General features: G+C 41.4%; 3 protein-coding genes across 3 annotated transcripts; 2 read left to right on the plus strand and 1 right to left on the minus strand.

The window, feature by feature from the left end:
• Positions 1-196: 196 nt before the first annotated feature.
• smim1 (small integral membrane protein 1) lies at positions 197-2578 on the plus strand. The gene is made up of 2 exons (XM_067240519.1): positions 197-306; positions 510-2578. Exons 1-2 carry the CDS (start codon positions 215-217, stop codon positions 631-633), a joined length of 216 nt encoding a protein of 71 aa, XP_067096620.1. The 5' UTR covers positions 197-214; the 3' UTR covers positions 634-2578.
• Positions 2579-2730: 152 nt separating this feature from the next.
• lrrc47 (leucine rich repeat containing 47) lies at positions 2731-9359 on the minus strand. The gene is made up of 7 exons (XM_067240518.1): positions 8779-9359; positions 8159-8620; positions 7919-8035; positions 7434-7549; positions 4851-4953; positions 4141-4230; positions 2731-3248 (listed from the first exon to the last, which is right to left on the minus strand). Exons 1-7 carry the CDS (start codon positions 9346-9348, stop codon positions 3027-3029), a joined length of 1680 nt encoding a protein of 559 aa, XP_067096619.1. The 5' UTR covers positions 9349-9359; the 3' UTR covers positions 2731-3026.
• A 236-nt stretch (positions 9360-9595) lies between these two features.
• On the plus strand, positions 9596-26739 carry cep104 (centrosomal protein 104). The gene is made up of 22 exons (XM_067240052.1): positions 9596-9642; positions 10258-10384; positions 10493-10666; positions 10877-11015; positions 11206-11268; positions 12784-12860; positions 13169-13337; positions 14374-14529; positions 14644-14871; positions 15524-15745; positions 15909-16076; positions 17525-17698; positions 18867-19043; positions 21202-21402; positions 21856-21951; positions 22270-22330; positions 22588-22663; positions 22882-22990; positions 23177-23315; positions 24360-24427; positions 25612-25699; positions 26188-26739. The coding sequence occupies exons 2-22, from the start codon at positions 10272-10274 to the stop codon at positions 26337-26339; spliced, it is 2850 nt and encodes a 949-aa protein (XP_067096153.1). The 5' UTR covers positions 9596-9642; positions 10258-10271; the 3' UTR covers positions 26340-26739.
• Positions 26740-27403: the final 664 nt, after the last annotated feature.

Genomic DNA, 27403 nt, shown 5'->3' on the forward strand with positions numbered 1-27403 from the left:
GCAAGACCCATTCTGTCTTTAAGAGTCTTAAGTTCATGTGTGTTTGTTGCTGAACTATCTTATAAACGCAGGTAAGAAGCAATTCTGTGAATGTTGTTTCAAATACTTTTTTGTTGAACATTGATCCCTCTTGATCTTTCCAAGTGTAGCCTATGCTTGATGGAGTGAGTTGTATTTTGCAGTTAAAAATCCTGAGAGAAGAGCAAATTCTGACATGGATTCTGACGGTGCTAGTGTGCAGTACAATCGCTGGAACGAAGACAACATTAACCTCAATGTGGCAGCATCACCGTCTGGTATGATGGGGTGAGTGACACTTGTGAGAGAGTCGCAATGTAGAAAGTTGAACAGGTATTTTACTGAAAGGCTGATTGGAAAGTTGATTGTGTTCTGCAACACTGTCAACAGATCTGTGGAAGATTTAGTTAACTTACTAGATAAATAATAATTGTATCGTTACTGTCCCATCCTTGGTCTCAATAACAGTGTTTTATTATGCTCTTCTAAAGGGTCTTCTACAGAGTGTGTACTGGCACTGTGGGAATAGCTGTGAAGGTGGCAGGAGCTTTGGCAGCACTGGTATCTGTTTACATGATTGGATACGTCACAGGATACTATGTTCACAGATGTTGAGGGACTTGCAAGAGTGCTTCCATGCTCAGATTAATGTGGATACCATTTGTTGATTTTGATTGATCATTACAATGACCAAACAATGCTATGAATCAGGAACTCCAATACAAGAATACAGTATACAGTAGATCTTACATGAGTCAGAAAATGAGGTAATTAAATCATAATTGCAGTCTGTATAAATAACACTACTTTATTTAATGTGTTTTATAAGAGAACACTGGGAACAATACAAATATACTGGGTTGAGTCCCTGTGATGTCCCAAATGATATCCTCAGTGGACTGAAATAAACCAATAGTCTTAAAATAAGTTGTCAGAAACCCTTTACTTACCATGTAAATGCACCAATTTCTTTTAAAATATTTTTTTAATGAACAGATTAAATTCCTATCTCAATCATAAAAATGTTCTGTAAAGTCTTGAGGAATGTCTCATCAATGACAACATTTTATTGGTAGATACCCAAGGTAGTCAATGTACCAATGTATTTTTTTTAAACTTCATAAGTCTCCATCATATACTATCTTTATGGTGGCAATGTCCTGTTCCTCTACATAACTCATACAATTTATTTGATCACTGCTGGAAAAGAGAGTTGAATTAACTGTTAAGACCCACTCTGATATTTTCTGATAAGTGTAATATTCCTCCTCATTGGGACAAAGTAATATTCGACTCGTCTTGTTACCTTTGTCTTCAGAGCACTGAGATTCCGTTTCAATGGCAGATTCATCGGATGGAAAACCTCTTTGTTGCTTAGTTTCACAGAGAGTAGCGTCATGTGTGTTACGGTCCGAGATCACACCGCTGTCAATGGCACTAGGGTTACTAACATCATTCCTCCATTGCCATTCTAAAGAGTCAAGTGGCACGGAATTTGATGGCGCACTTTGCTGTGCGCCAGAAGTCCCTTTCGTGCAATCAAGTCTGTAACGACCGTCCGCATGCTGTGCGTACTCTTTTGCTTGTATCATTGTAATCAAGCTACCTTTGTCAGACAATGGATATCCCGGTCCACGTCGGGAAACCAGCATTCGACATTTTTTATTTGCACTACTCAGAGTTGAGGTTGATAGTAAGTAAGCACCACCATCATTTTGGATCGTTGGTCCTCCTTTGCGTAATTGCGCATTGGCGCACTTTACATTTCCAGGTATTCTTGATCCATTGATAGGCGGTAAAATTATATTCTGAGAGATCGCAACTGTGTTAGCTCGTCTTGTTTTTTTCGGAATCGTGAAATGCCGGGAACTATTGGTCAATTCAACAGGATTGGCTATTACTTTTGCCGCAAGTCGTAAATTAGTTGCTTTAGCACTCTCTGTGCATGAAGCGCTTAACCAACGCTCTGTATCAATCCTTTGCACATTTAGTGCCACGCACTGCGTTACGTTTTCCCACTTCAACTTTCTATCTCTGTTTGCCTCAGTCAACTTCTGCTTCTCTTGGCGGACTCTATAAGTACTTTTCATAGTTCAACTGCGTTGCTGCTTCTAATGAAAACTTGCTCGTGGAGTAATCCGTCTCTGATGCAATAGAAGCTCGACTCAAATCCTGCAGACTATTCTTTTATACCACACCCATCAAGACACCTCCCTCCTACACAAACTCTGCAGACCCTTCTCAGGCATTTGAGATGTAACAGTAGCCTATCTGAGAGTTCCAGTTAACCTGAGTGTGAATGCCCAAAAGTCTGAGACTAGTTGAACATTTAATAGAGGAATTGAAGACTGAGAAAGCCACGCATTCTGTGACACCACAAGAAGCTCTTTAGAACATTTGTGAAATCATGCTGGGATCACATGGGTCATCAGGTTTGGCACAAACTTGTGGAGTCCATGCATGGATCATTAAAGCAAAAAAAAGGGGGACATACAAAGTACCAATAGAACTAAGATAGATATTTGGAAAGTCATGTCAATTTGGGGACTCAGATTTCACTCAGATTGTGAAAATTATATGATCACTTGTAATGAAATATATGCAGTAGATTCTAAACAAATGCTAAATAGAAGTAACTTGACTAGAGGTCTCAGGCTTTTGGACCCTACTGTATATTGCTGAAGACAATGTTCAGTCTAAAATAAATACATCTCATTTTATCTGTGCCATTTTATTTCTCTTTAAACAGACATCCATGTTTTTGTAATTGATGTGAATGAAAGTTATAATACTTATTTATGTTAATAATTCAAAATGTTGTAGTGAACTCATTAACAGTGCTTGTTCTTATGGAAGTACAAAAAAAGTATACAAAACATTGTATTTTGAGTATATTTTTAAATTATTCCATCATGTATGTCTAGTACATGCACTGCCCCCAAAATAAACAGACAACTGATTTAGTGTGATGTTATGTGAGTGGTTCAATTAAACAGCTGGTTGGTGCACTACCAGATGACTTTCAGGTTGTCGACATCTGTAGAGAGGTCAGTTTTGGAGGGGTAAACAACCTTGAGGTTTCCGTCAGGGTCCACGGTGCGAACCTGTTGGATGGTAAGCTCGCTTGAGGTCATCCCATCAGAGGCAGAGTCTGGGGCTGCGTCACACTCCCCTTCTGACCCAGCTTCCTCCCTGTGCTCCGAGGTAAACTTGTTCAACTCCGCCATTTTCTAGGAGAAGCAGAGAATAACTTATTAAAACATACAAACATATAAATTGTGGAGGGATACACATGGATAGGTTGTTTTGAGATCCACTTTCAAGACTGTCACACTCACGTTTCTTGACAAGCTAAAATATTCAGCGGTGGATATGTGATCGGTCAGTGAGATTGTGGTTATATAGGACAAGCAGCCCCGAGCAGGAAGCACCATGTTGTGAATCTAACCCCAAGTTTTACCTTTCAAGTCACGTTTCACTTTAGGACCTTCTTAATGTAACTTCAATTTCAGCTACAATTCAACAGCAGTTACAATAGAAATGAGTTAAGAAGACGCAGCTGTTACATGTCCAATTTTGAGAACATTTGACATTAACAGATGTTCCTTGAAATCTATTTTGAGGTAAAAATGACCACAATACTTCACCTCTAAAATTCTCTAAAACCTTATTTTATTTTCCCTGACCACTGTTTTAATCCAAAAGACAACCCAAATCTCTCTGAAAGAGAAGGTTTGCCAAGTTATGGTCAATAAGGTTGCTGTTACATTGTGCGCTGTGAGTTTTCGATAGTGACATTGTACACCACTGGGGGCCAGTCACCTTGGGACAATGAGCTCACTTGTTCCACTGAGTGACCAGAGGCAACAGGCTTCACATGTCAAAGGAGCATGACACCCTGAGAGCATAGCTGCTCATGTGCTTATGAATGTAATGTGAATACATGAGGACCAAGTGTTTTGTTTCTCAAAGCTACATATACACTGATGATGGAAATGTGATTTAGAAATATGCTTTGTTTTAACTGATCCTTCTTGAAAAAATAAAAACATTAAAAACAACAACATGGTGTTAGTTACAGCACACGCCAGATAACTCGAACAGAGTAAGAGCAGGTCTTACCATAATGAGAGCATCCATGATGTCTTTACAGGTCTGCAGGCTGGTAGAACTGGTCACCTCTAAAAACAGCTCTTTAGTCGTCTTCCTGATCTGAAATAAAATTACAAAAGTCCATGCTGGTAATAAATGACAATGAAAGAACTCAATTATTCTCTTAACAGAACAGAGTTTTTGCACAGTTGTGTTTTGGTAATAGTCAAATATCAGTGTTTCCCCTACCATTATATTAGGGGGGTACCCCGCCCCCCCAACGCCCCCCCAACGCCCCCCCACCCCCCCGGAAGGTCTTAAAAAAAATATATATATAACGCCAGATCACAAAACTGAAACAAACTAAATGGCCTTATGTTATTTATCTTATTTACACAACAACATGTCATTTCTGTCCCCCCCCCCTCCCCAAAGCTGTAAACCTGGGGGAAACACTGAAATATACTGTATGTTTTTAGAGGAAAAGTCAGTTATTTAAAAGGAAGTATGTTCATAGCTATGGAAGGATGATCCAGTGTGTCTAGTGAAGGTTTCACACTGCTGTGGATATGCCAAGTTTCAGATGTTTGGGAGCACAAACAAAAGAAAAAACATCTTGCATAGCTAGATACGGAAGCCACCTGCATCGCTGAGTGTTACCTGAGTGTTGAGTATTGACCTGTGAAAAAGGTATCAGATTAGATTAAGATCTCCGTCTCTCCCTCACACATGCACACTACCTTGGTTTTTTCGCTGTTGGTGATTGGTGGGAATGAGATCACATGACCTTCGGCGTCTACCAGACAGGGGTAGAGTTCTTTCCCATCAAGAAGCTGCAAGTACCTAAGGAATACAATATAACTATATAACTGGCAGAGCACAATTAGGGCATACATGTTCTCACCCCAAGATAACAGTAAAGGTAGTTACAAAGCTACAGCCAACTCCAGTCCGATAACACCATGTCAGTACAAGTCAACATATCCTTCATGATACATTGTACAAGTGGTTTGACAAGAAATTACATTTAAGGTTTGTCTACTTTTTAACTGGCAGGAGTAAGAGTTCAACTTAAAGCAGGCACACACACAATCAATGGAAACATGTACAGTTAGGTCCATAAATATTTGGACATTGACACAATTTTCATCATTTTGGCTCTGTATACCACCACAATGGATTTGAAATGAAACAATCAAGATGTGCTTTAAGTGCAGACTTTCAGCTTTAATTTCAGGGTATTTACATCCAAATCAGGTGAACGGTGTAGGAATTACAACACATTTTATATGTGCCCCCCCCCTTTTTAAGGGACCAAAAATAATTGGACAAACTAACATAATCATAAATCTAATTGTCACTTTTAATACTTGGTTGAAAATCCTTTGCAGTCAATGACAGCCTGAAGTCTGGAACCCATAGACATCACCAGACGCTGGGTTTTGTCCCTGGTGATGCTCTGCCAGGCCTCTACTGCAACTGTCTTCAGTTCCTGCTTGTTCTTGGGGAATTTTCCCTTCAGTTTTGTCTTTAGCAAGTGAAATGCATGCTCAATTGGATTTAGGTCAAGTGATTGACTTGGCCATTGCAGAACATTCCACTTCTTTGCCTTAAAAAACTCTTTGGTTTCTTTCGCAGTATGCTTCTGGTCATTGTCCATCTGCACTGTGAAGCGCCGTCCTATGAGTTCTGAAGCATTTGGCTGAATCTGAGCAGATAATATTGCCCGAAAAACTTCTGAATTCATCCTACTGCTTTTGTCAGCAGTCACATCATCGATAAATACAAGGGAACCAGTTCCATTGGCAGCCATACATGCCCACGCCATAACACTACCTCCACCATGCTTCACTGATGAGGTGGTATGCTTTGGATCATGAGCAGTTCCTTCCCTTCTCCATACTCTTCTCTTCCCATCATTCTGGTACAAGTTGATCTTGGTCTCATCTGTCCATAGGATGTTGTTCCAGAACTGTACAGGCTCTTTTAGATGTTTTTTGTCAAACTCTAATCTGGTCTTCCTGTTTTTGAGACTCACCAATGGTTTACATCTTGTGGTGAACCCTCTGTATTTACTCTGGTGAAGTCTTCTCTTAATTGTTGACTTAGACACAGATACGCCTACCTCCTGGAGAGTGTTCTTGATCTGGCCAACTGTTGTGAAGGGGTTTTTCTTCACCAGGGAAAGAATTCTTCTGTCATCCACCACAGTTGTTTTCCGTGGTCTTCCGGGTCTTTTGGTGTTGCTGAGCTCACCAGTGCGTTCTTTCTTTTTAAGAATGTACCAAACAGTTGATTTGGCCACACCTAATGTTTTTGCTATCTCTCTGATAGGTTTGTTTTGATTTTACAGCCTAACGATGGCTTGCTTCACTGATGGTGACAGCTCTTTGGACTTCATATTGAGAGTTGACAGCAACAGATTCCAAACACAAATACCATACTTGAAATGAACTCTAGACCTTTTATCTGCTCCTTGTCAATTAAATAACGAACTCCCATGAGGGAATAACATACACCTGGCCATGGAACAGCTGAGCAGCCAATTGTCCAATTACTTTTGGTCCCTTAAAAAGGGGGGGCCACATATCAAATGTATTGTAATTCCTACACCGTTCACCTGATTTGGATGTAAATACCCTGAAATTAAAGCTGAAAGTCTGCACTTTAAGCACATCTTGATTGTTTCATTTCAAATCCATTGTGGTGGTATACAGAGCCAAAATGATGAAAATTGTGTCAATGTCCAAATATTTATGGACCTAACTGTATTTGTCAACCCTTGTTGTTTCTGTTTGGTTAAAGTGGTTTTATCTTTCTCAAAGTAAAACTGCAACAAGGAACTATGCAGTCTCTACACTGTCACATCATTCTCAATTTAAATTCTTGCCCTGCACCCTGTTTGCAAAGATCATAGAGAAAACAAGACAAATGTAGATATGTAGATTTCAACATGAAATAAACAGTGTACCACAAGTTGAGGTACAACTGAAACCATTTGTAAACATTCAACTACAAAATTAGGCCTGTCAGTCTCCTGGCGCCCTCGTGTGTCAAACATGAAACAAACTCAACAACCAAACACACTGAACAAAGGGAATACTTGATTGAACAATAACTCAACTGTGTAAGAAACCACACCCAAGATGCTTAATAAATGGAAAGCAAAACAATGGAAATGTTTTGGGAATTACTGATTCAAAAATCCCAAAAGGCACACATACTTTCCTAACAATCGACATCATATGTGTATTTTTTCTACAAAAATGCAAACATCTGCTATCCTGAGTTATATAGACAAAAAGCATGTGGTGGTTACTTACTTGTGGAGGCCAGAAACATTCTGCCTCTTCTTCTGTTTCCTCTGGTCGTCTGCCTCCAGCTGGAGCTGCTTCATCAGGTCCACAGCAGTCATCTCCTTACGACTTAGAGGGATGATCTTACCCATACACACGCACACACACACACACGATTCAACAACAAAATATTGTATTGAAAAATATTTTGAGAAATACAAATGCAATGAAAAGCCATGCTGTTGAAAAGATTCAACTTTACATTAACTTCTTGTCTTAATGTTGCAGTAAAGATGTGTGGGTGAATGTCATGAATAGTTGGATTACTTTAAAGACATTTCCCACACAATCTAAAATGCTATTAATAAAAGTCTGTCACCTCAAAAAGTTTGAATCATATTCAACATGTAGCCACTTATCCTTCAATACTTATTTGTATTCATTATTTGTATGAATTACTGAAGTACTGTATGAAGTAAGTTGGGTATTCTATTGGCTAACTTTTCTGATACCTTTAACTGGGCAGGTGGTCTGGCATCATAGACGAGAGGTCCCTTGAGTAACTGCACGTCATGAGTCGCAATGGTTGCGGTGGTCCTTTTGCCACATATGTCATCATGTAGTTTGGTCTGTAAAAAAAACAGATTAGGGACAGGTATTTAATGAGGTGTCCTTTTGCAACTTTTGCTGTGTTGCAACTTTGAGTTGAGAACAGTGAAGCAAAACAGGAAGCTACATTTATGTTACCTCACCTGAGCAACTAGAAACCTCTTGAGGGCATTCCCTGACTTCAAGTTCATGCCTTTGACCACACAGCACACCAAGTACGGCCGCACATCTTTCACCTCAGATGTCACTGTCACTGTAAGTGCTGTGGGGCTTTCAGAAACATGAAGAATCTTCACCACCATCTGGTTCATCTCATCCACCTCCTCTTCCTCTACATTCTTTTTCTTCTTGTGCTGCTTTTTCTTCTTGTCAGCTACCCGGCCACTCTCTGCCTTATCACCCTCTTCCTGCTGCTTGCCTTTTCCTTTCCCTCTTCCTCCAGCTCTCAGATAATCCAGAATAGACTTGGTCTGACAACCGTTGACCATCTTTTCCAGACGCTTGTCTTTCAGTTTATTACCTTTGAAGTTGATCTCCTTCAGTTTGGAGCAGTCTCCGAGGTCCGCAGGGATCTCAATTAGCTTATTGTTGGAGAGGTCTAAAACCTAAGGACAGATAGATCAAACACATTTAAAATATATTACTGGAGCTATGACGTATTTGTTAATACTATGTAGGCTACAAATAATATAAATATAATTTTAAACATCCAAGTTCAACTTGATATCTGGCCATGGCCTAGTGCAGTATGCTTTCAGGATACCTTCAGTGCAGAGAGCTTGTGAACGTCTCCGCAGAGCTCCTCAATACTGTTATCAGAGGCGATGATCGAGCTGAGGAGATCCAGTCGATCTGTGTAGAAGTCTGCTGGGAATCGAGTGATCTCATTCTTGGAGATATTGATGGTGGAGAGTTTGGTGCAGCGACACAGTCCATCTGGCAGTGATGTGAGGTTGTTGCAACTCACGTTGAGTGTATTTAGATCGCTAAGGTGTGTTATTTCATCAGGCAGAACTTTCAGGTTATTGACAGACACGTCAAGGACTTTCAATGACTTCAAATTTCCAATTGTTTTAGGAATGAATGAAAGCTTATTTCTACAGAGAATCAAGCTTTGGAGGTTTGTCAAATTTTTGATGTCTTCATGAATCTCTGTCAGACTCGGGCATTGGATAATTTCGAGATAATTTAGGAGTGTGAGAGAATAGATTCTGGAACTCAGACCCCCATTTGATGATATTTTCTCATCTACAATTGAACCTTGCAATACAAGCTCACGTCTCTTCTCATTTGCTGCTTTCTCTATTTCAGCCCAATTATCCTGGTCGTCCATGCTGCAACACCAGACCCGGAAAGAAAGAAGAAAGAGAAGAAGTCATGCTGATGCAATAATTCAGCGCAACAAATACGCAGCTCAAAAGACTTACAACGCCAACGTGCGCACATATTGCGCAGTGTCTACTGCAGACTTGACGTTCATAATCCAATGCGTAGAAAAACGTCAAAGACCACAGTCCCTTGCGCTCTAAACTGGAAATGCGCATGTCAGATTCCGGTTGTTGTCAGTGGTGGTTATGGAGATGAAATGGGACCTGGACAAGCTGTCAACATTTTTCTGATGTTAATGGTAAGCTGCATTCAATAATAAGTAATGATCTCATATCGACAATGAAATGACGTTTCAGCAAAAGGAAAAGTTAATTTAACGTATACTGTCAGTTAAATAATGTTAATTTTGCGAGTATTGAAAGCTTAATATACTAAAAGTTAAGCTAAATTAGCCTGGCTAACAGTGTTGTTGGCCAACGACGTTAGATTAGGTAGGCTAGCTAAGCTAGTACGTGGAAAGCATACTGTACTTTCGTCCAACGAGGTTAGTTTTTAGTCCAAGGTTACTGTAGCTGGCTGACTGGCACCCCCACCCCCCCCTACCTCGCCATTCGAGGCGTGAATAACATGTTGAATTGCTTCATCTTATAGGCAAGTTACATGATAAATGCAAATCCATTATTGTTTTCAATGTGCAACAACTATCTGGCTCTAACAATGATTCAAATGCATTATTATTTTGGATAATCGTATTTGAAAAATAGAAACACATATAAAGACCTAGAGACATAGTACAGTGTTCATGAATGTTGGTATTCATTTATTGGTAATAATCAATACCAATTATTCAAAATGTTTTTCCCATGCTCTATATGGATACTATAGGATTTAAATTGTGTGGCCTCTGTTTCAGTGTGTCTCTGAAAGATGCCCCGGAAGATAGGATTTGTGGTGGTCAGCTCTTCAGGACATGAAGACAGTTACAATGCCAAGGAGCTGATGGTCCATGCTCCTACAGTTAATGGCTGGAGGTCCACTAGGTATTTTTCGAGACTTGTTACATGACTTGAAACATTTGTCTCTGTAATACCTTACAGGTATCCTGTCAAACTGTATCACAAGTATCCTTTCTGTGTGTCCTGTGGCAGGTTCTGCCCGTACCCCCAGCAGGTCACTCTACAGCTGGTGGAGCGCAGCAGGGTGCGCAAGCTGCAGCTTCTGGCCCACCAGTACCTAATTTCAGCCAAGATTGAATTTCACATTGGGGACAGTGTACCAGAGACCCACTCCTCTGAGCACTCCGGACCACTCCGCAGACTGGGGTGAGTCCATAACAAGCACAAGGGACATGGTTGATCTATACAGTCAACATATTATATTAGGCGACTCCACTGTAGCCAACTTCTGGGGCATGTCATGTTCCTTCACACAATAATGTTGTTACGGTAGTCGCTTTTAGGTAGTGTTCTCAAAAGCAAAATAACTGTTAAATCAAAAGAATCAACCTTAATTATTCTAGCAATCTACCACAGATACGTGTCTCTGTCCGACAATGAGAAGACTGGTTTCAAAGCTCGAGAGCTGAAGTCTGTTCATGTGGACGCGATTGGAACGTACCTTCGCATAACCTTCCACAGAAATCACATAAACCGCTACAATGTCTACAATCAGGTACTTTACTATACTAATAGACAGTCACTGTTCACAGACATCCTCTACCATTAACACCACACTCAATTGTTTAGTCACAATTTTCATTCATTAGTTAATTCTTTCAAGCATTTGTTCATTCGTGCGTTCCTACATGTACTTGCTCATTCACCAATGCATTCATTTCACAGACTTTTGTTTATAATTCCAGGTTGCATTGGTTGCCATAAATGTTTTGGGGGATTCTATGGATGGCAATGATATTAACACAATTGTAAGTGACCGCTCTTTTGTGTGTGTGTGTGTCCATGTGTCCGTGAGCTTGTGAGTCTGTGAGTCTAGTAGCCCTTTTCCATGACACGGTTCTGGCTTGACTCAACTCTCCTTGCCTTCTGTGGGATACCTAGTACTGTAAATTACAGTAGCGCTACTACTGTAGGCTACACTAGAACATGCCATTTTTAAATAGCCAAGCTACATTATAGTGACTGCAAATTTTGTATTCACTGGACTACTGAATTAAATGGCAACCAGAAAAAACCATGGCGTGGTCAGTTGAGGATGTGCAGAAGTTTGTCTGTGTTGCCAACCAAAGGATCCAGCGAGAGTGGTGTGTGTGGCTTTGAAGACCACGTCACTGCAGCTTCATGCATTGTCTCTAGGACGACCAGTTACATTGTGAAGGTTCAGTAGCGCAGTAGAAAACTAAACGTGTTGAGTCTTGTCGGTACTTGTAGTGAAAAGCAGCTGAAGAGTCTGGGTCTAAGTGCGAGATTGCCTGTCACAGAAGAATAAACATGCAATGCTGCCAGGAAACACAAGATGGGGCTGTTGCTTCTAAAACGGTTGGCCTGTTGCAGCAATTAAACATTTACAAAAGTAAATTATATACCGATTCAGCGGTTTTTGATTGACTATGAAGTCTTTAGGTGCATACATGCTTTAAACTAATTACCATTAGCCAACTCCACCACACAAACATCACTTGGTAGATTTACATGTACACATGCAGCACATCTGGGCTACCTAGAATGGTATTAGTATGTAAGATGTAGAACAGACACACCCATTTTCAGTTGCTGCTGTACTGTATGAATACTTACGGGGAGTGTGTGTGGCAGGAATGTAGTAATCAAACTCGGGAGAAGGCAGTGTGTAATCACAGAGGCCTTAGTTACCCGGTGTAATCAGATAGACCTGTAGACGGACAGACCCTGGAGTGGAGAGGTTACCTACACACAGACACACACACACATACATACAGATTCCACTGAACAAGCTCTGCATTGTTGCTCTGCTAATCCCTCTGTAAGCACCTTCACTATTCCAGTGATACCTTTGGATGGGTCGGTTATCTTTCAGAAGTTTAGTGTTGTTCTTCTCAGTGTCTTGATTTACAGATGACGTATGCACATGATGTGTTGACCTCTGTGTAAAGTGGATGAGATGGCTAAACGTACACCTGTACTGCATTGTTTGAAATTCCACCTCCAAAACACAATACACTTCCAGACTCAACCACCTTTTGACTTGGGAGTATTTGACAAGGGTCTTTGCCATTCATTGAATCAAATACATGTTGTGGGTGCATGCCCCATTCACATACCCAGAATGACCAATCACAAACAGTTCTGGGAATAGTTCTGTTTTACACATCAGAGAACATGCTTATATATACACACATGCCTGTGTGTAGCCTGTCATTACTTTCTGACCGTTTGTTTATGGAGGCCTCCATTGTTTTGTTTGCTATGTACTTGTGTGTAATTGTACTTGTGTTGACCCTTAGCCCAGCCGAGAGCAGCTGATAGAGCATTACCTCAGCAGTTCCCAGCACGAGGGTGCCCTGGATGGGACTTACATGGGGTGAGGAGGAAGCCGAGGCCCATTGTCTGTTCAGATCCTCTACACACCATTAGCCTTCTTGTCATGCTGAGACAAATGCCCTGTCTATTAACTTCTTCTCAGATTGCTAATTCAATAGGTATTGTACTAAACGTTTGTTGAAAACAAAGAAAAATAAGTTACAGCCCTTATGGCTCTAATACTAAAGAAAAACTGTGTTTAAAGAGAATCAGAGTTCTTCATTTCCATCTTTTCTTTGTTTTGAACACAATTCATACTATGTAGTGAAATGTGTCATCTTTGACAATATTGTCTCATATCTCCCATAGTAAATGTGAGTCCATCTCCCCTCTGGATGACCTGGCCTTCGACATGTACCAGGACCCAGAGGTGGCCCACATCATCCGCCTGCTGGATGACAAGAAGCAGGACATGGTCCACCAGGAGAGATACGACCTTGCCAAGACACTCAAGCAGGCTATCGCTGACCTGCAGAAGGTACAGCACTCAAGGCCTTCTGCGTGTTACCCAGCGAGGTCAAACGGCAGATAAAACAAACAATCCGATCCATTCGAATGATTGTAGTTTCTAATCAAGAATAGGGACTCTGATTCATGATTTCTTAGAAAGTAGTTGCCCAATATAGCTACACTTTAGAACTGTAAGAATACCATGTAGTGATATCATAAAGTGTAGTGTGAACAGCTGGCCAAGACAGGATGAGATCAATTACATATTTTCATTATTTCTTGTCATGCTGATCTACTGTTTGATTTTAACATCGTTTGTAACATTAACCATTAAACATTGTTCAGAATCTTGTTACAAGCCACATGGTTGTCATACCAACCATGAATATTTAATAGTCACAACAGCTGCGGCGATGTCCAGTGAGTGGTGTCTGTTTGTAGCTTTGTAACCAAAGAACTTGCACACACACACAGACACACCCTGTTACCTCTTGTTAACAATTGTCTTTGCTTACCATGCAGCTTGAAAAGTGGACAAGGTTAAAGCTTAACCTAGACCACTGATCTTTTATCTCAAGTTGTATGTCACATGTCAATACCACACTATAATAACTACAGGAGACTAAGCAATGCCATTTCAGTTTGTGTTGCAAGGCCTCTTTAGAAACTTTTTTCAGCTATTAGAGTTTAGTTATGTAAAACTATTCAAAGGACTTACAGAAACCTGTCGTCCAATATCCTGATTGTAAAGATGAACCGTTCTGTCTGAGGAATACCACAATGTTCTGTTGGCATGGCAATGTCTTTTTACATAGTAACTACCATTTACACCAAATTTGTCCAACTCGTCATATTTGTGTTGTCATGAACTACTGCTTGTATAATGTAGCCCTCCAATAACATTCCTCTACAGTACAGCACTTCAAACAAGTAGAGACAACGTATAATCGAGACAATAGAAAATCAAATATAAAGTCGGATACACTTGGGAACTTCCAATCCATGTGGTCTCTCTTTCCTTTCCCCACTCTCCTCTTCTCCCTCCTCTCGTCTCTGCTTGACAGGTGGGAGAGCGTTTGGGTCGCTACGACGTGGAGAAGAGGTGCGCCATAGAGAAGGAAGACTATGACACAGCCAAGAGGAAGAAGGAGCAGATGGAGGAGTACAGGACGACGGTGTACCAGCAACTGGAGGTTCACAACCTGCTGGACATGAACACAGTCAGTGTTTTATTCAGTCCTGACCCCCATCATGGTCAAAGTATGTACTGTTGGTACATGACACAAGTCCCCTCCAGCTTACCTTTCCACATCCTCTGTCCATGACCTCTGTAGATTACCAGAGCCGTGGAGGCGTCCCCGAGCCAGGATCACCCCTCCCCCTCTCCCAGACACCGGCCCCCAGGCATTAAGCCCAGGGTGTCCATGGAGACCATGAGAAAGGGGAAAAAACAGGAATCTATGCCCCGGCAGGTTGAGCAGGTGACTCCACCCAGACCTGCCAGCCCTCCACGGCCCCAGCCCCCCTCACCCCGTGCCCTCCCTGACGTACCACGCACAGACGTGAGTAAACTCATCCTGCCGCTCCACCCAGTCTACTAGCTCTTGTTTATGTTTTATTATGGTAATATAGTAAGATGATAAAAATTAGTTTATAAACTAGTGATGTCCATTAAGCAACTGTTATTCAAAGTGCCATTTTCTCCACGTAGGATCCAAACCTAAAACCTCATGCTTTAGTATTTGTGATTTGTGTACATGATTTATAGTGCCAGTAAATATAGTTTGTGCTTTGACAGAAGGCGTATTCATCTGCATGTTATAGTAAACACAAAGTCTGTGTACAAGGTAGGGCAGTGTTGCATAAAGGAACACGTGTACCCTGCTGTAAGCCTCTGAGATGTTTGGAGCAGTTCTCTCGTCGGATTATGACCAAGACTCCATGGTTTACGCACCAGTGTGACCAGCCTACAGGTTGAGTTTCACAATTTAATTAAAAGTGTGAAACAGTCGAGTGACTCAGGGGGGTGCCAGCCTGGCTGGAAGGGCACACTTTGAGCCTTTTACAAGGCAGGAGTATGCCAGTATGCACTGCAGTGAGCTGGGGTTGGTTATATATCCAGGAACAAGCCTTGAGTTTTTAGAAAGAGAATTCTCATGATGAAACACAAAGAGCATCAATCAATCTTAACTCTACAAATCCACCATTTTTCAGGTCATCCCCCTGCCTTATGATGAGAGGCCTCTACCTGCTCTGCAGAAGGAGAGGCCAGGGGAGACGCTCCAAAGCCAGCATGAGGAGTCCCCTCTGCCCCTGGAGCCTCCGGCTAGCCCCCGCAGCCCAGGGGGGGGTGCCGTGAGCGGAGAGCCTGAACCTCTCACAGAGAGAGCTCAGAGAGAGGCCAGCTTCCCCATAGAGGTGTATGGAGACGGCCTGGTAAGATACATGGTCAAACAGCAACATGCACCAAACACTGAAACCCAAATATGCGTTCTAAATGACTGTGAATATCTCCAATATTTGTGTATCTATGTACAGTATGTCTGTATTCAGGGCTACATCTGATACAATGACACTACCCTTCTCTCACTCCTTTCAGGTAGCGGGGGCCTATTCAAAAACCTGGTCATACCGTGAAGATGCCTTGCTGGCTGTTTACAAGAGGCTGTCTGAAGTTCCCTCAGGGACCCCCAAGGAGGAGCTGAGGAACATGATGAGGGCAGCAGTGTTCCTGGTTAAGAAGGCCCTCCTGGACAAGGTGTCATCTGTGAGTTTGAGGGAATTTCATTCATGTTCAGTTGGTGTAAGAGTTTGTGTGAACACTCACATAAGAAAAGAATATTCCTATTTTTCCTTTGATTGGATCTCCTTTGGCTGAGTCCTTGGTTTCTCCAAGGTCCAATAGAGTACTTGCCAGCATACAGTATAGACTTGTCTGTCATACTCAGCTCTGAGATTTCTCACTTCTACCAGTAATCTACCATCATCCCCTTTGTTCTTCATATGGAGTTGTTGAATCAAAACATTGATGTGTTATGCTTAATCCATTAAAGAGCAGTTTTGATTGATTTTAGACCTGAGCTTTATTGTACATATCTGTTTTAACCAGACAGATTTTTTCCCCTGAGGAAAAACATGAAAAGAGAGTGATAATATGAGGAAAAGACCTTGTCCTCGCTTCTAAAGCAAACAATCCGGTTATCTGATGCTGCTGTCAGGTGAAACTGACTGGACCAATTACAAGAGGAAGGACAGCACAAATGGTCAAGGTTGAATGAAAGACAGAAATTCCCATGTTTGCTCAATTCTAACAGAAGAAATCAAGCCATTTCCACCAAGGTTTAGCTTTAATAATGTTATTACGTCTAAGCATGGTTCCTAGCAGATTTGTGCATTTGTGTATTGACCAGTAAAATATTTATTTCTCAAAAATGTTGACCTGCATACATTGGCCTGGCACTGAACAAATTGACAAACTGTTATTCACAAACTGAAACACACATACTCGCAACAGACATGCTTTCCTTCATTTCTGTCAAGTACATGAATTGATTATGTTTACTGGACTTGTTTGATATGTGTGTTCAATACTTAAACTGTAACCCGAACAACTATATACACACAGTCAGCAGCCATTGCCCCCTAACCACCCCTCCAACAATGCCCCTCCTGTTCCACTCACACATCCCCACTCCCCTCATCTAGAGTTTTCCCACTTAAATAAATATTTTGAGAATTTGTGAGACCTTGTAAGCAAGACTTTATACCGTTTGTGCGGTAAAAATAACTGTTGCAATAATCCAAATGATGCATTATCCTAGGTACATGACCATTAATAGTAATCGTAAACGATAATTAAGTAATAACTACGGTAGTCAACTTATTGCACCTCTGAGCCTGCATGATGTAATTCAGTTTGCCACAAATTGCTACAAATTTAACTATGTAACCAAAGTAGAATTTGGTGGTTCCATACATTTTAAACTATAACAATGTAACTAACCATGGTCATTTCTGCTTCCATTGCTGGTCAAATCCAATCTGCCTCCAAACTGGTCAATTCAAAACAGCTCTTTCTTTGTGCATTGCCTTAGCCAACCACATTGACAGCATAAAGGTTTTTTTCAGACCATATTAGGGGTACATGCTACTGTACATTAAAGGCCTGCAGATACACTTTATTCAGTAGCGTCTGATATTGAACTTCTCTTCCAGGTGTTCCAGGCATCTCTGAAGCTGTTGAGAATGCTGCTGACCCAGTTGATCCCAGGCCAGGGGCTGGGCAGGGTGGAGGTAGCCCACTGTGTGGAGCAGACCTGGCCTAATCTGCTATCCAGAACGGGGGACTCAGCTACCAGGCTAAGGGCCATGGCAACGGCCTTCATTCAAGTAGGGCTTATGGAAACAACAGGAGTGATCAAAGACTACACGTATATAGACATCATTGATGATCACTTGCAACACATTAAAGTCTAACCCTATACCCATTATTAGGAAACTTTGTTGCTACAGTGATACTGGATTCATCTAAATCACCTCTCAGTTGTTACCGGCAATACAGTTGTTACCAAGTGAGAACAAGAACATATGGACCATAAAGCTAATTTGGGTCATACAGCAGTGCAGTCATGACATGTCACGACAAATAGTACATTAGCTGATTTTTTTTATGTAACAATGGAAAGTAAGTAAATGGCCTTACTCATGGGAATAATCCACAAGACACAGCTACAGCTTTCATCCAGGTATTGTACTGTAAACTGCTCTGTGCAGAACATGTTTCTGAATCTGGGTACATTAAGCAAGGTGTGGATGAAAAGAGCTGTTTTCACGCCTTTCCAAATTCTCAAACAGGCTCCATTTTGTACTGTAGTATTCTGGGACTGTTGAGTTACAGTTTTAACATGACCCACGTGTGTGCACGTGTGTATGCAGTCTAGAGGAAGGGACAAAGTGTGAGAGAACTTGGGATGTTTGTGAGTGAGAGAGTTCAGGACTTATCGGAGGTAGAGAGGACACATATATATTTACATGTTATAGTACAGTATGTCCGTGATTTTGAAAGGTTGTGTGCGTGTGAGAGAGTCCTGTGAAAGAGGTAGAGAGTAATGGGAATCCTTAGTCAGGTTAGTCAGGGAGTGTGCTTCAGTGTCAATATTTGACCATGACCGTCTCTTCAGTGGTTAAGACTCAGTCCCCTTAGATCACTCAATGGTTCTTTGTTAGAGGGCCAAATAAAGTCCACATTAAGTGGTCAATAGGGGCGAACAAAGACTAAACGTATATGGACGTCATTGATGATGGCATACAACAAATGAAAAAGTATATTGCGAAATCAAAAACCTCTTTTACACCAACCCAATGAGTAAATGGGGGTAGCCATTAGTAAACCTTTTTGTTGCAGAGATAATGAATACACCTTTCATGGAATTCACCTCTTAGTGGTTACCAGCATTCTAGTTGTTACTAAGCAGGAACAAGAACATCTGGATCATAAAGGTTAAGAGCTTCACATGCAGCAGAATGCAGGGTTTTAATCTGGTTCCTCCTGTTTCAGGACATGGCCCTGTTCAAAGAGGTGCGATCCCTTCAGGTGGTCCCGGGTGAACTGGTGAAGCCCTTCAAGATAAACTTCCCTGGACGCCTGGCCCTAAGTAGGGCTAAGCTACTGGACACGCTTCTCGGAGAGTTGGGCACAGTCAACTCTGGCTTCACCCTGGACAATGTTATGAAGGTATGACCTTGAAGCCATTCTTCTCACTTTATTGACTGCAGTGAGGGGTCTTCCAGAAGACACTCATCCCTGCTTTGTCTGTTTTGAGATTCCTGACATAGTTCTTTGAAGCCCTCAACAAAGCAAAACCTGAGCCCCCTTCCCCCTTCCAACTATGACCAGGCTGGATTCATTCTGAATACTTTCTTGGTGTCTTCAAAGTCTCAAAGATGGATTTGTCAATTGGTTAAGACATTTAGATGCAGCAAGACCACTATCAATGCTTAAGTGATGAGTACAGTTCAGAAAGAACAGTGAACTGTAGAGTTCAGTTAAAAGTCAATTAATCTACTCAGGATGTAAAATCTATTTGGCTCTACAGTCCACTCTTAAGTCACTTGCATCTGAGTGGTACTGTACATTGGTGTACACACATGATTGTCAATTCAGTTTGACACTAATCCATGTTTAAGTTGAATGTTTCTTCTTTCTTGTCTAACTAACTGGCATAGACCTGCCTGCTGTTACCTCTGGTCAGCTTTGGGACAGTTACCAATGCTGGCATCCACAGTATTCACCAGCCCTCTGTCCTCTGATCTCCCTACTCTCACCCCCTCCTCCCTCTGTTCCCTCCTTTACTTCCAACAGTGACCTGGTATCTATGTGTAAACTATCCAACTGTTGACAGAGCGGCCATGCTGACTGGCTCTCTCCTTCTAGTTTACAACAGCTCTCTTTTAACTCCCCTATTCACCCTCAGCTACCCCTGCACTGCCTTTATGGCAAGAGCAAATTGTTAGGTTCTGCTCCCTCTCACAAGATGGTATTTGGTGGCCTGTGTTTGCATGTTTGTGCATGCTTGGTAGCACCTAGTGCCTATTTTGTGCTGGTGTCTTCCGTATTTGCTAGGCAAACGTGTTGTTGGCTGGATTGAGATGTAACAGTTGGGAAAGGTTTTCTTCTTCTTCTCTTAAATTGAGCTGTCAACACTGAGATGAATGCCATCCAGATGACTTCCCACGGTTCTTTTCCAAAGTTCAAATATTTTGGGAATTTTCGTCATAGATCTTTTTTTAACCAGGTATCAACCGTAGTGCCTCCGAATATTGGGGGATTTTCTGGTCCAGTTCTGTCAAAATATGTCAGAGTTTTGGACATCTTAACGCCCGCACAACAAGCTCATGAGACACAGATTTTTTTTTTAAAGGCTTCCTTCCTCAGGCTTACTCACAGTCTTAGCATTTACAATGGCTGATATGCAATTATGGCGAAGATTGAAGGATGGTAAGGCTTTAGGGAAATGTTATACCTTGGAAAAATAGAGAGATTTAAATGTCTGTAAACTATATCTGTGTGACTAACTGAAACAGTTGGCTTAGTACAAATCATTAAAATAAATGTCAAGGAAAATGTTCAAGGCCATTTTTGAATGAATGCATTTTAATGCTAATAAAGACTAATCAAGTTCATCCCCGGTTGCTCGCCCCTTTTAATTTTTAATTAAAAAAAACAACAACTTTTAAATGAATAGGCTACCAAATACTAGCTGGCTATATTCTTAACAGCCAGGTTTTAGCAGACACTTAACATTCAAGTATAGAAAATCTTTTGGAAAACAACTGCCTCTTTGCTAAATAAAGGGTTAGCCAGCCCCTTGGTTTAAGCACTGATACAATTGTTCCTTCCCCCCCTGTTACCTGGGTGATGGGCTGGGAGTGAGAGCATAAAGGTGATTGAATTTCCCTGTAATTAAAATGAGATGTGGAGAATAGACAAGGAAAATGCCTGTCTGTCCTGAGCCTAGGATTGGTTCCATTTGCACACAGTTACCTCACAAGCTACACACTCTCTGAAGGTGATACTGAAGCTACTGTGACAGCCATTGTGTTTTCATTCTCTAGAGACTTGGGTTGTTTTTCATATAATGTTGGTCTCACAATTTAGGATTATGGGTGTTTTTTCCATCTCAATGCCCTCATCCTTATTTAATACCAACAAACATATAATGTTGTGTGTTATAAATGTGGACTTTTAAATGCTGTGTTATAAATGTTGAGTTTTAATGTGGAAATGTTTACTTATTTGCAGGAAAGGACCTCTATGAGTCAAACCCTAGCAACCTACCTCTGAGGCTGTATACTGTTGTTAAACTCTCTGCTTTGATGCTTTTGCACCCCAGTTCTGTACAGCTGCACTCGAGCACAGTGCGTCTGAGGTAAGAGAGCTGGCCGTCCACATCATCCTGGCCATGTACCACAAGCACAAGACTGGCGTCCTTAGCTACCTCCCACCTAACGACGGTGCCACGCGCAAAAACATCCTTTACAAGAGCATATTTGATGGCTTTGCCAGGATTGATGGACGACCCATTGAGACACAGGCAAGGCCTGAATATTTTTTTGTAGTAATAGGTTCAGTTTTTGGTTTAGTAATCTTTATTTTGAAGGGCACTATTCAGTGTAATCTAAGCCTTGTGACAATTAATGAGGATGTGTCTAGGCTCTTTGTTGATTTAGTGTGTCATCATCTTGACAAGCTTTATTTACAAGGAATATCCTTATTTTCTTGTTAGGCAAAATACAAATCCCACTAAGTAATGGTCCAACTGTTAACTCATTTTCCACCCCCCAAACATCTGGCCATCCCTGACTGCAGCAGTACACTCTGCCAAGCACTCAGACATGGCTGAGAGAGAAGAGATAGGTCGAGGGGGGGAAACAGTGACAGACTGAAACTCAGAGAAAGAATGTGGAAGAGAGAAGGATAAGGTAGAGGGAGATGGTTGCAGACAGGAAGATACTAAACCTGTGCCCCGCTGCATCATTTCATCCAGATGTCAAAGAAGGGGGGAGCCCAGCAGGAGGGAGAGAAGGAGAAGGAGGAGATCCGAACTCTTCAGGAGCAACTTGCTGCCTTGAAGGAGATCAGTGTAAGAAGATATTTCATCACAACCAACACACACTTACCTTACGTCTACTAAAGGCCAACCCTCTCAAGTGTACATACGTAGATACTGTGGAATTTTGATTGCATCTTTGTTTAGGGAATGCAAGACCTTACTTGACAATGAGTCAAGTTAATCAGTATTGGTTGTGTGTAAATGTCCTTTCACTGGGTGTATGTTTCAATATAAAGGTCTTGTTGAAGTGGTCTTCAAACATTCCAGTAAATATTATGTTGCCAAATAATATTTCTTACCTAATTGGTTAACATCCTTTTTACACACTTCACATTCGCACCTGTAAAGGAAAGGGGAAAGGAAAATTCCAAAGGACAAGAGAAAGAAGCATCCAAGGTTGCCAAAACAGGTCTGAATGAGGGAAACCCCTGTTCACGTTTTCAGTACCATCTACCAGTGTACCATAGGATAGATTTGATCAATCTTGTCCAAAAACATACACATACAAAAAAGATGATTATAAATGATATTTTCGGGGGGGCCAGTCATGATTGTGTCATTTTGTTTTTGGTTTGAAGTATAGTTTGCACATAATTGCTGCTATGGTGTAAATCCCTCTAATTGGAGTGTTAACAAGTGTCAAATGTTGTTGGCATTGCTTTGCAGCTGTAAGGAAGGTTCCCCAAAACAAGACGTCTGATCCAGGAGATAATCAATCAACGACTGTCAGCTATTTAGACAAGTAAGTCTAGACCCAGCTAGATTAGGAACTGTGGAATTTCACTGGAGTGGATTCCAGAAACAAAATCTTGCAAGACATGAATATGATGTTACATTTTGTGTAAGCCCTTTATATTTTGATGTGCACCAGCAAATGTGTCTGTTCCTCTGGATATATCGCCCTGTGCATTTCCTGAATATGCAGTATTAACCTTTTAAGGCTACTTAAATTTGTTTCAGTCTGTGCATTTTCTGTGGAGGAAAGGATTCATCTTTCACTGAAGATGGCCTGGATCTTCACTACTGGAAGCACTGTCCAATGCTACAACGCTGTGACCAGTGCAGACAGGTACATTACCCTGGCTCTAGATCTGAAGGCCATCTCATGTGACTGAACAGGCCATACGTGCTGGCATTGGGATTAATGGAGACTTTACACTTTATAATGAAAGGCCATTTTGAGAACGGTTCTGGCCTTTGTTGTCCTTTTCAGGTTGTAGTGTATGTTTCTAACTGAGCTTGTGTGTATTTACAGGTGGTTGAAATAGCTAGCTTCACAGAGCATCTTCTGGGGGAGTGTGAAGGCAGAGCGGGATTCAGCCAGTGTCCTCGCTGCTCTGAGGCAGTATCCACCAATGAGCTGGCTCGCCACGCCCAAGGTCCCGCCTGTAACCGTGAGTGGGACACTTCCTGGTCATTTTTGACAGCCTGAACATAAACCTTTTCAGTCTTCCCTTTAGTCAGTCCAGGGGGGTATTCCAGGTAGCAGGTTTAACAAACTGTGAGCCTAACCCTGAACTCTTGAATTGAGTTAAAATGGGAAACTCCAACGTTTCGGTTCCCTAAAAGCTGATTTGAATTTGTTGAGTACGTCCACTCTCACTCTAAGTTAAGCGCGGACATGAGAACTATTAAAAGCCAACATCAATGGAGCTCCGATACTAGGATCCGCCATGGCACCCGGCGATTATTACGTGTTTATGGTCAATCTGAGCACATAGCCTATTCCGGAAAAAAGCAACCCGGCTGTAGCAGCGTATACAATTGGCGTAGGAGACAATTTCTGCCGAATCAATGCATACATTTGAATGCAATAGCCAGTCCTAAATTTTGTTCAAGATCTGTCGGCTGAAGCAGGAAAGGATATCCCATGTCTGCCAACGCTATCAGGCTCAGAAAGTGGGAGGGGATAGGTAGAAATGCAGAGTTTGTCATGGAAAACCTGCTAGCAAGCAGGTTAGGTTCACAGAGAAAGTTACCATGGACACTGAACAGAAGTTTTCGTTACCTCTCTTTCTGGAACGGAAAACCCGGAGTATGCCTCCAACTCAAAGTTTTCACTAAACCCGCTACCTGGAATACCCCCCAGGAGGACAGTGCCATAACAGTGAAGGCTGTTTTCCGTTGAAATATTGCAGTAGGAGGGTTCTTTGCAATGAAACCGTTTTGGAATCTATTAGTGTCTGTGATCTTTCATTTTAACAGTGTGTTAAGGTAGAAGCTGCTTTGGCAGAGTTGTCTTATACAGTCAATGAAAATGTTGTTGTGTCCTATTTGCTGACAGATAGACCCAACCCAAGTGCTGGTAGAGTCTCTACCGTGATACCACAGTCATGAGAAATCTCACAAATGCAAAATATTTATCTCAGACTGCTCGCTGCGTCTCTCTCCAGGGATGTCACCTCTCACTCAGCCTTCTCATGTCTTTTGGGTTTCAGCCCCGGTTTCAGGAAAAGAATCCAACCACTGTCCGTTGTGTCATGGCAACTTCATGCCTGGAGAGGAGGTGAGATTCTATTGTTGAAGTAGTGGATATTACACAGTATAGGACCACTCGTATTTACTGTCTTCGTACCTGTTCCAACCAAAGCTTTTATGTAGCATTTTCCTAGACTAACAGCACTGTTAAACTAATTATCTTAATGGATAGAAATAGCAGTTTCTGTAGCCTAAAAATGGGAAGGACAGTTGGCCTTTTTTAAGTAAGCATGTAATACTTTTAGTTCCCTTATAAAATAAGGAAATCAAACAAAAAGCTAAAATGCTAATTAGAAGGAATAACGCAACATCAAAAACCAGCATGAAACTTCCTTGACCTTGTCGGCCCTCGTTCCAATCCCTTTGTTCTATGACTGACTGTTAGTCTCAGTGTGCTTGTAATGTCAGGACTAAGGACCAAAACAGGTGTGTCTAAACACCACTATTGTTTTCTTTTAAAGACAGTTCAAAGCAATACTTAAGGAACCTTCTTTGAAATGGGTCATTTTAATCTTGGTAAGACTAAGATAAATACTGTATAGTATAAATGCATTCAGCTGGTTGGTATTCTTGGTAAGACAGTATTAAGGTACAACATATTTTAGGTTTTATTTGATCAAATCAAAACATGAAGGTTATTGTACCTATAATTTTCTACTGTATCCAGTGTAAGAACATAAACAGCCTTCGTTCTACTGTTGTCTCGTACATGTGGTGACATGAATGTGTCGTATTGTATATCAACTGCATTCAGAAATGTGGACATTTGAGCCACACCAGCCAGAACTAATCCTTAGCACTCTTTTTTTGTTCTTAGATGAACGTTAGTGTTGTGTCACTACAATATTGCTACATCAAAAATAAACACATTTCAGCAGCGATTCAGTTGAGTCACAGTACATGCCAGTATTCACTATTGAGGAAGTCACAGCTCCCGTTTCACACTCCCTCCCTCTCTCACCTCTCACACAATTCTCACTTTCAGCATGGCAAAACTGACAGACCCGTCTAACTCTAACCCTCAAACCATGGGCCCTCCTTGTGTGCCATGTGAAAGACCCCAGTGTTGAGCCAGGGAGGGTGGCCATTACGGTCTCACACGGCCCACAGTGGCCCACAGTGCTGTTGCAGATGGTGAGGAGAGAGAGAAACTGGGTGAGCAGCAGGAAAGTATCTGACTTGTGTGCTTTGTGTCCCCCACCCCATCCACAGGCATGGAAGGCCCACCTCATGGGCCAGGAGGGCTGTAAACAAAACTCACGGAGGACTGCGGTACCCCAGAGAACCCAGCAGGCACAAGGTGGGCTATTCATCCCCCTGCCTACTCCCTGCTTAAGCCTCCCTCTCCAGCCTAGTGTAAGACCCACGGAGAGTACCCATGCCTGTGTATAAATACAGAGCTGTATTTTCTACCTCTCTGGTTTCCTGCACCATAGCAATGAGGTTCATGGAGATAACAGATTTCTTTTTGGTTTAATATGGGTTTTTGAGGTGTTTTGAGAAACTGTTTATTTATTTGTATTGCCAACTCCAAACAAGTAGCCTACAAAGTGTATGTTAAGCCATTCACACTGTTGAACTATTGATAATGTACATGTTCCTCCCTGAAATACTAAAATACCTGCATCAGTACCCCCACCACATTTTGTGAAAACTGTATGTGGGACCTGTTGGTGGTTAGTAATTTGTATACAGTATACAAAGAAATTGCATGCTGAGCTTTTTAAATGTGCGGTTACTGCAGTTTGTGTTGGTGGAAGGTCATTCATCTCCTCTATTTGTGTTCAGGGAAGCCTGGCAGTGGAACGAAGCTGAAGCAGGCCTGGTCTATTGGAGCCAGAGCCAGAGGCAGGCCCATGGGCAGAGGAAGTAGGATCCCCGCCCTGGCACACGGAGCCAGTCGATCCCAAACCAACCGCCACATGCCAGCCAAGTGGTGAATGCGCCCAAGCCTCCATACTCACAGACATTTAGAAGTACCTTAGACATCATCTGCTTATAACCCCTAATCTTTCACTTTTCCTTTCCTCAGAATGACAACTTGTTAAATAACATGACTGACTGACACACAACAGCTATCAGTCTCTTATCCAGCCATTTTAATTATTAGTAGTAAAGGAAATTAAAGATCCTAATCAGTCACATACTGTCCTTCCATTTGCAGTACAATAGGTTGGTGCAATAAATTATACTCCACAACCATTACATAACCCAGATATTAGCCCCTCCCTATTGTAACTTAGGTAATTACTGTGTTGTAATACACTGTAATAATGCATACTTCAAATACTTTTCACTGGATTCTCCAGCTTTTCTATCTTAGTGGCAGCTGTCATACAGTGTAGAAAGACCTAATGGAATGCATACATAGTGAACTAGAAAAGTAGCAAGCATTGCTAGAAAATACTGAGGGTGCCTTCAGTTCTGTTTGCTTGCCAGACACAATAGAGTTATAATTATAGATTGTACTTTGCCAAAGTAAATGATCATGTGTTTTAAATGACTAATGTTAAAAGAAGAACTAAAAATGTATGTTTTGATACATCGCGCACTTTAGAGCAGTTTTAACAGTAACTGTTCTACTTGGTGTACAACTTGATCACATGGGTTGTCAGTATTATCGGCACACATTTTATGTAACTTCCCCCCTACCTATGTATGGTTTGACGATCATTTGAGTGATTACTTTAGAGGGATTTTGTACTGAAGAATGTATAGCCTACATAATCAAATTTTTAAAGGTATTTATTTTATTTATAATACTCTGAAACAAATGTTACTGTACTTAATGTAGATACTGTCTAGAAATGCAGTAAGGTACAGTCAGTGTATTTTTAGATTGATTCCCATTGATTTTAGGTTTTTCAATGTACAGGATAGAGACAAATGTCCATTTAATTCAGTACTTTACAGAAAATACAATCGAATTGTATTGTATTGTGTCAGTTTGTTCCAGTTGTGTTCATCAGTAAGACCATTTGGTTAATTGTATCTGAAGTTACAA

This window comes from Osmerus mordax, chromosome 7 (assembly GCF_038355195.1).
Source record: "Osmerus mordax isolate fOsmMor3 chromosome 7, fOsmMor3.pri, whole genome shotgun sequence".
In the NCBI taxonomy this organism is placed as follows: domain Eukaryota; kingdom Metazoa; phylum Chordata; class Actinopteri; order Osmeriformes; family Osmeridae; genus Osmerus; species Osmerus mordax.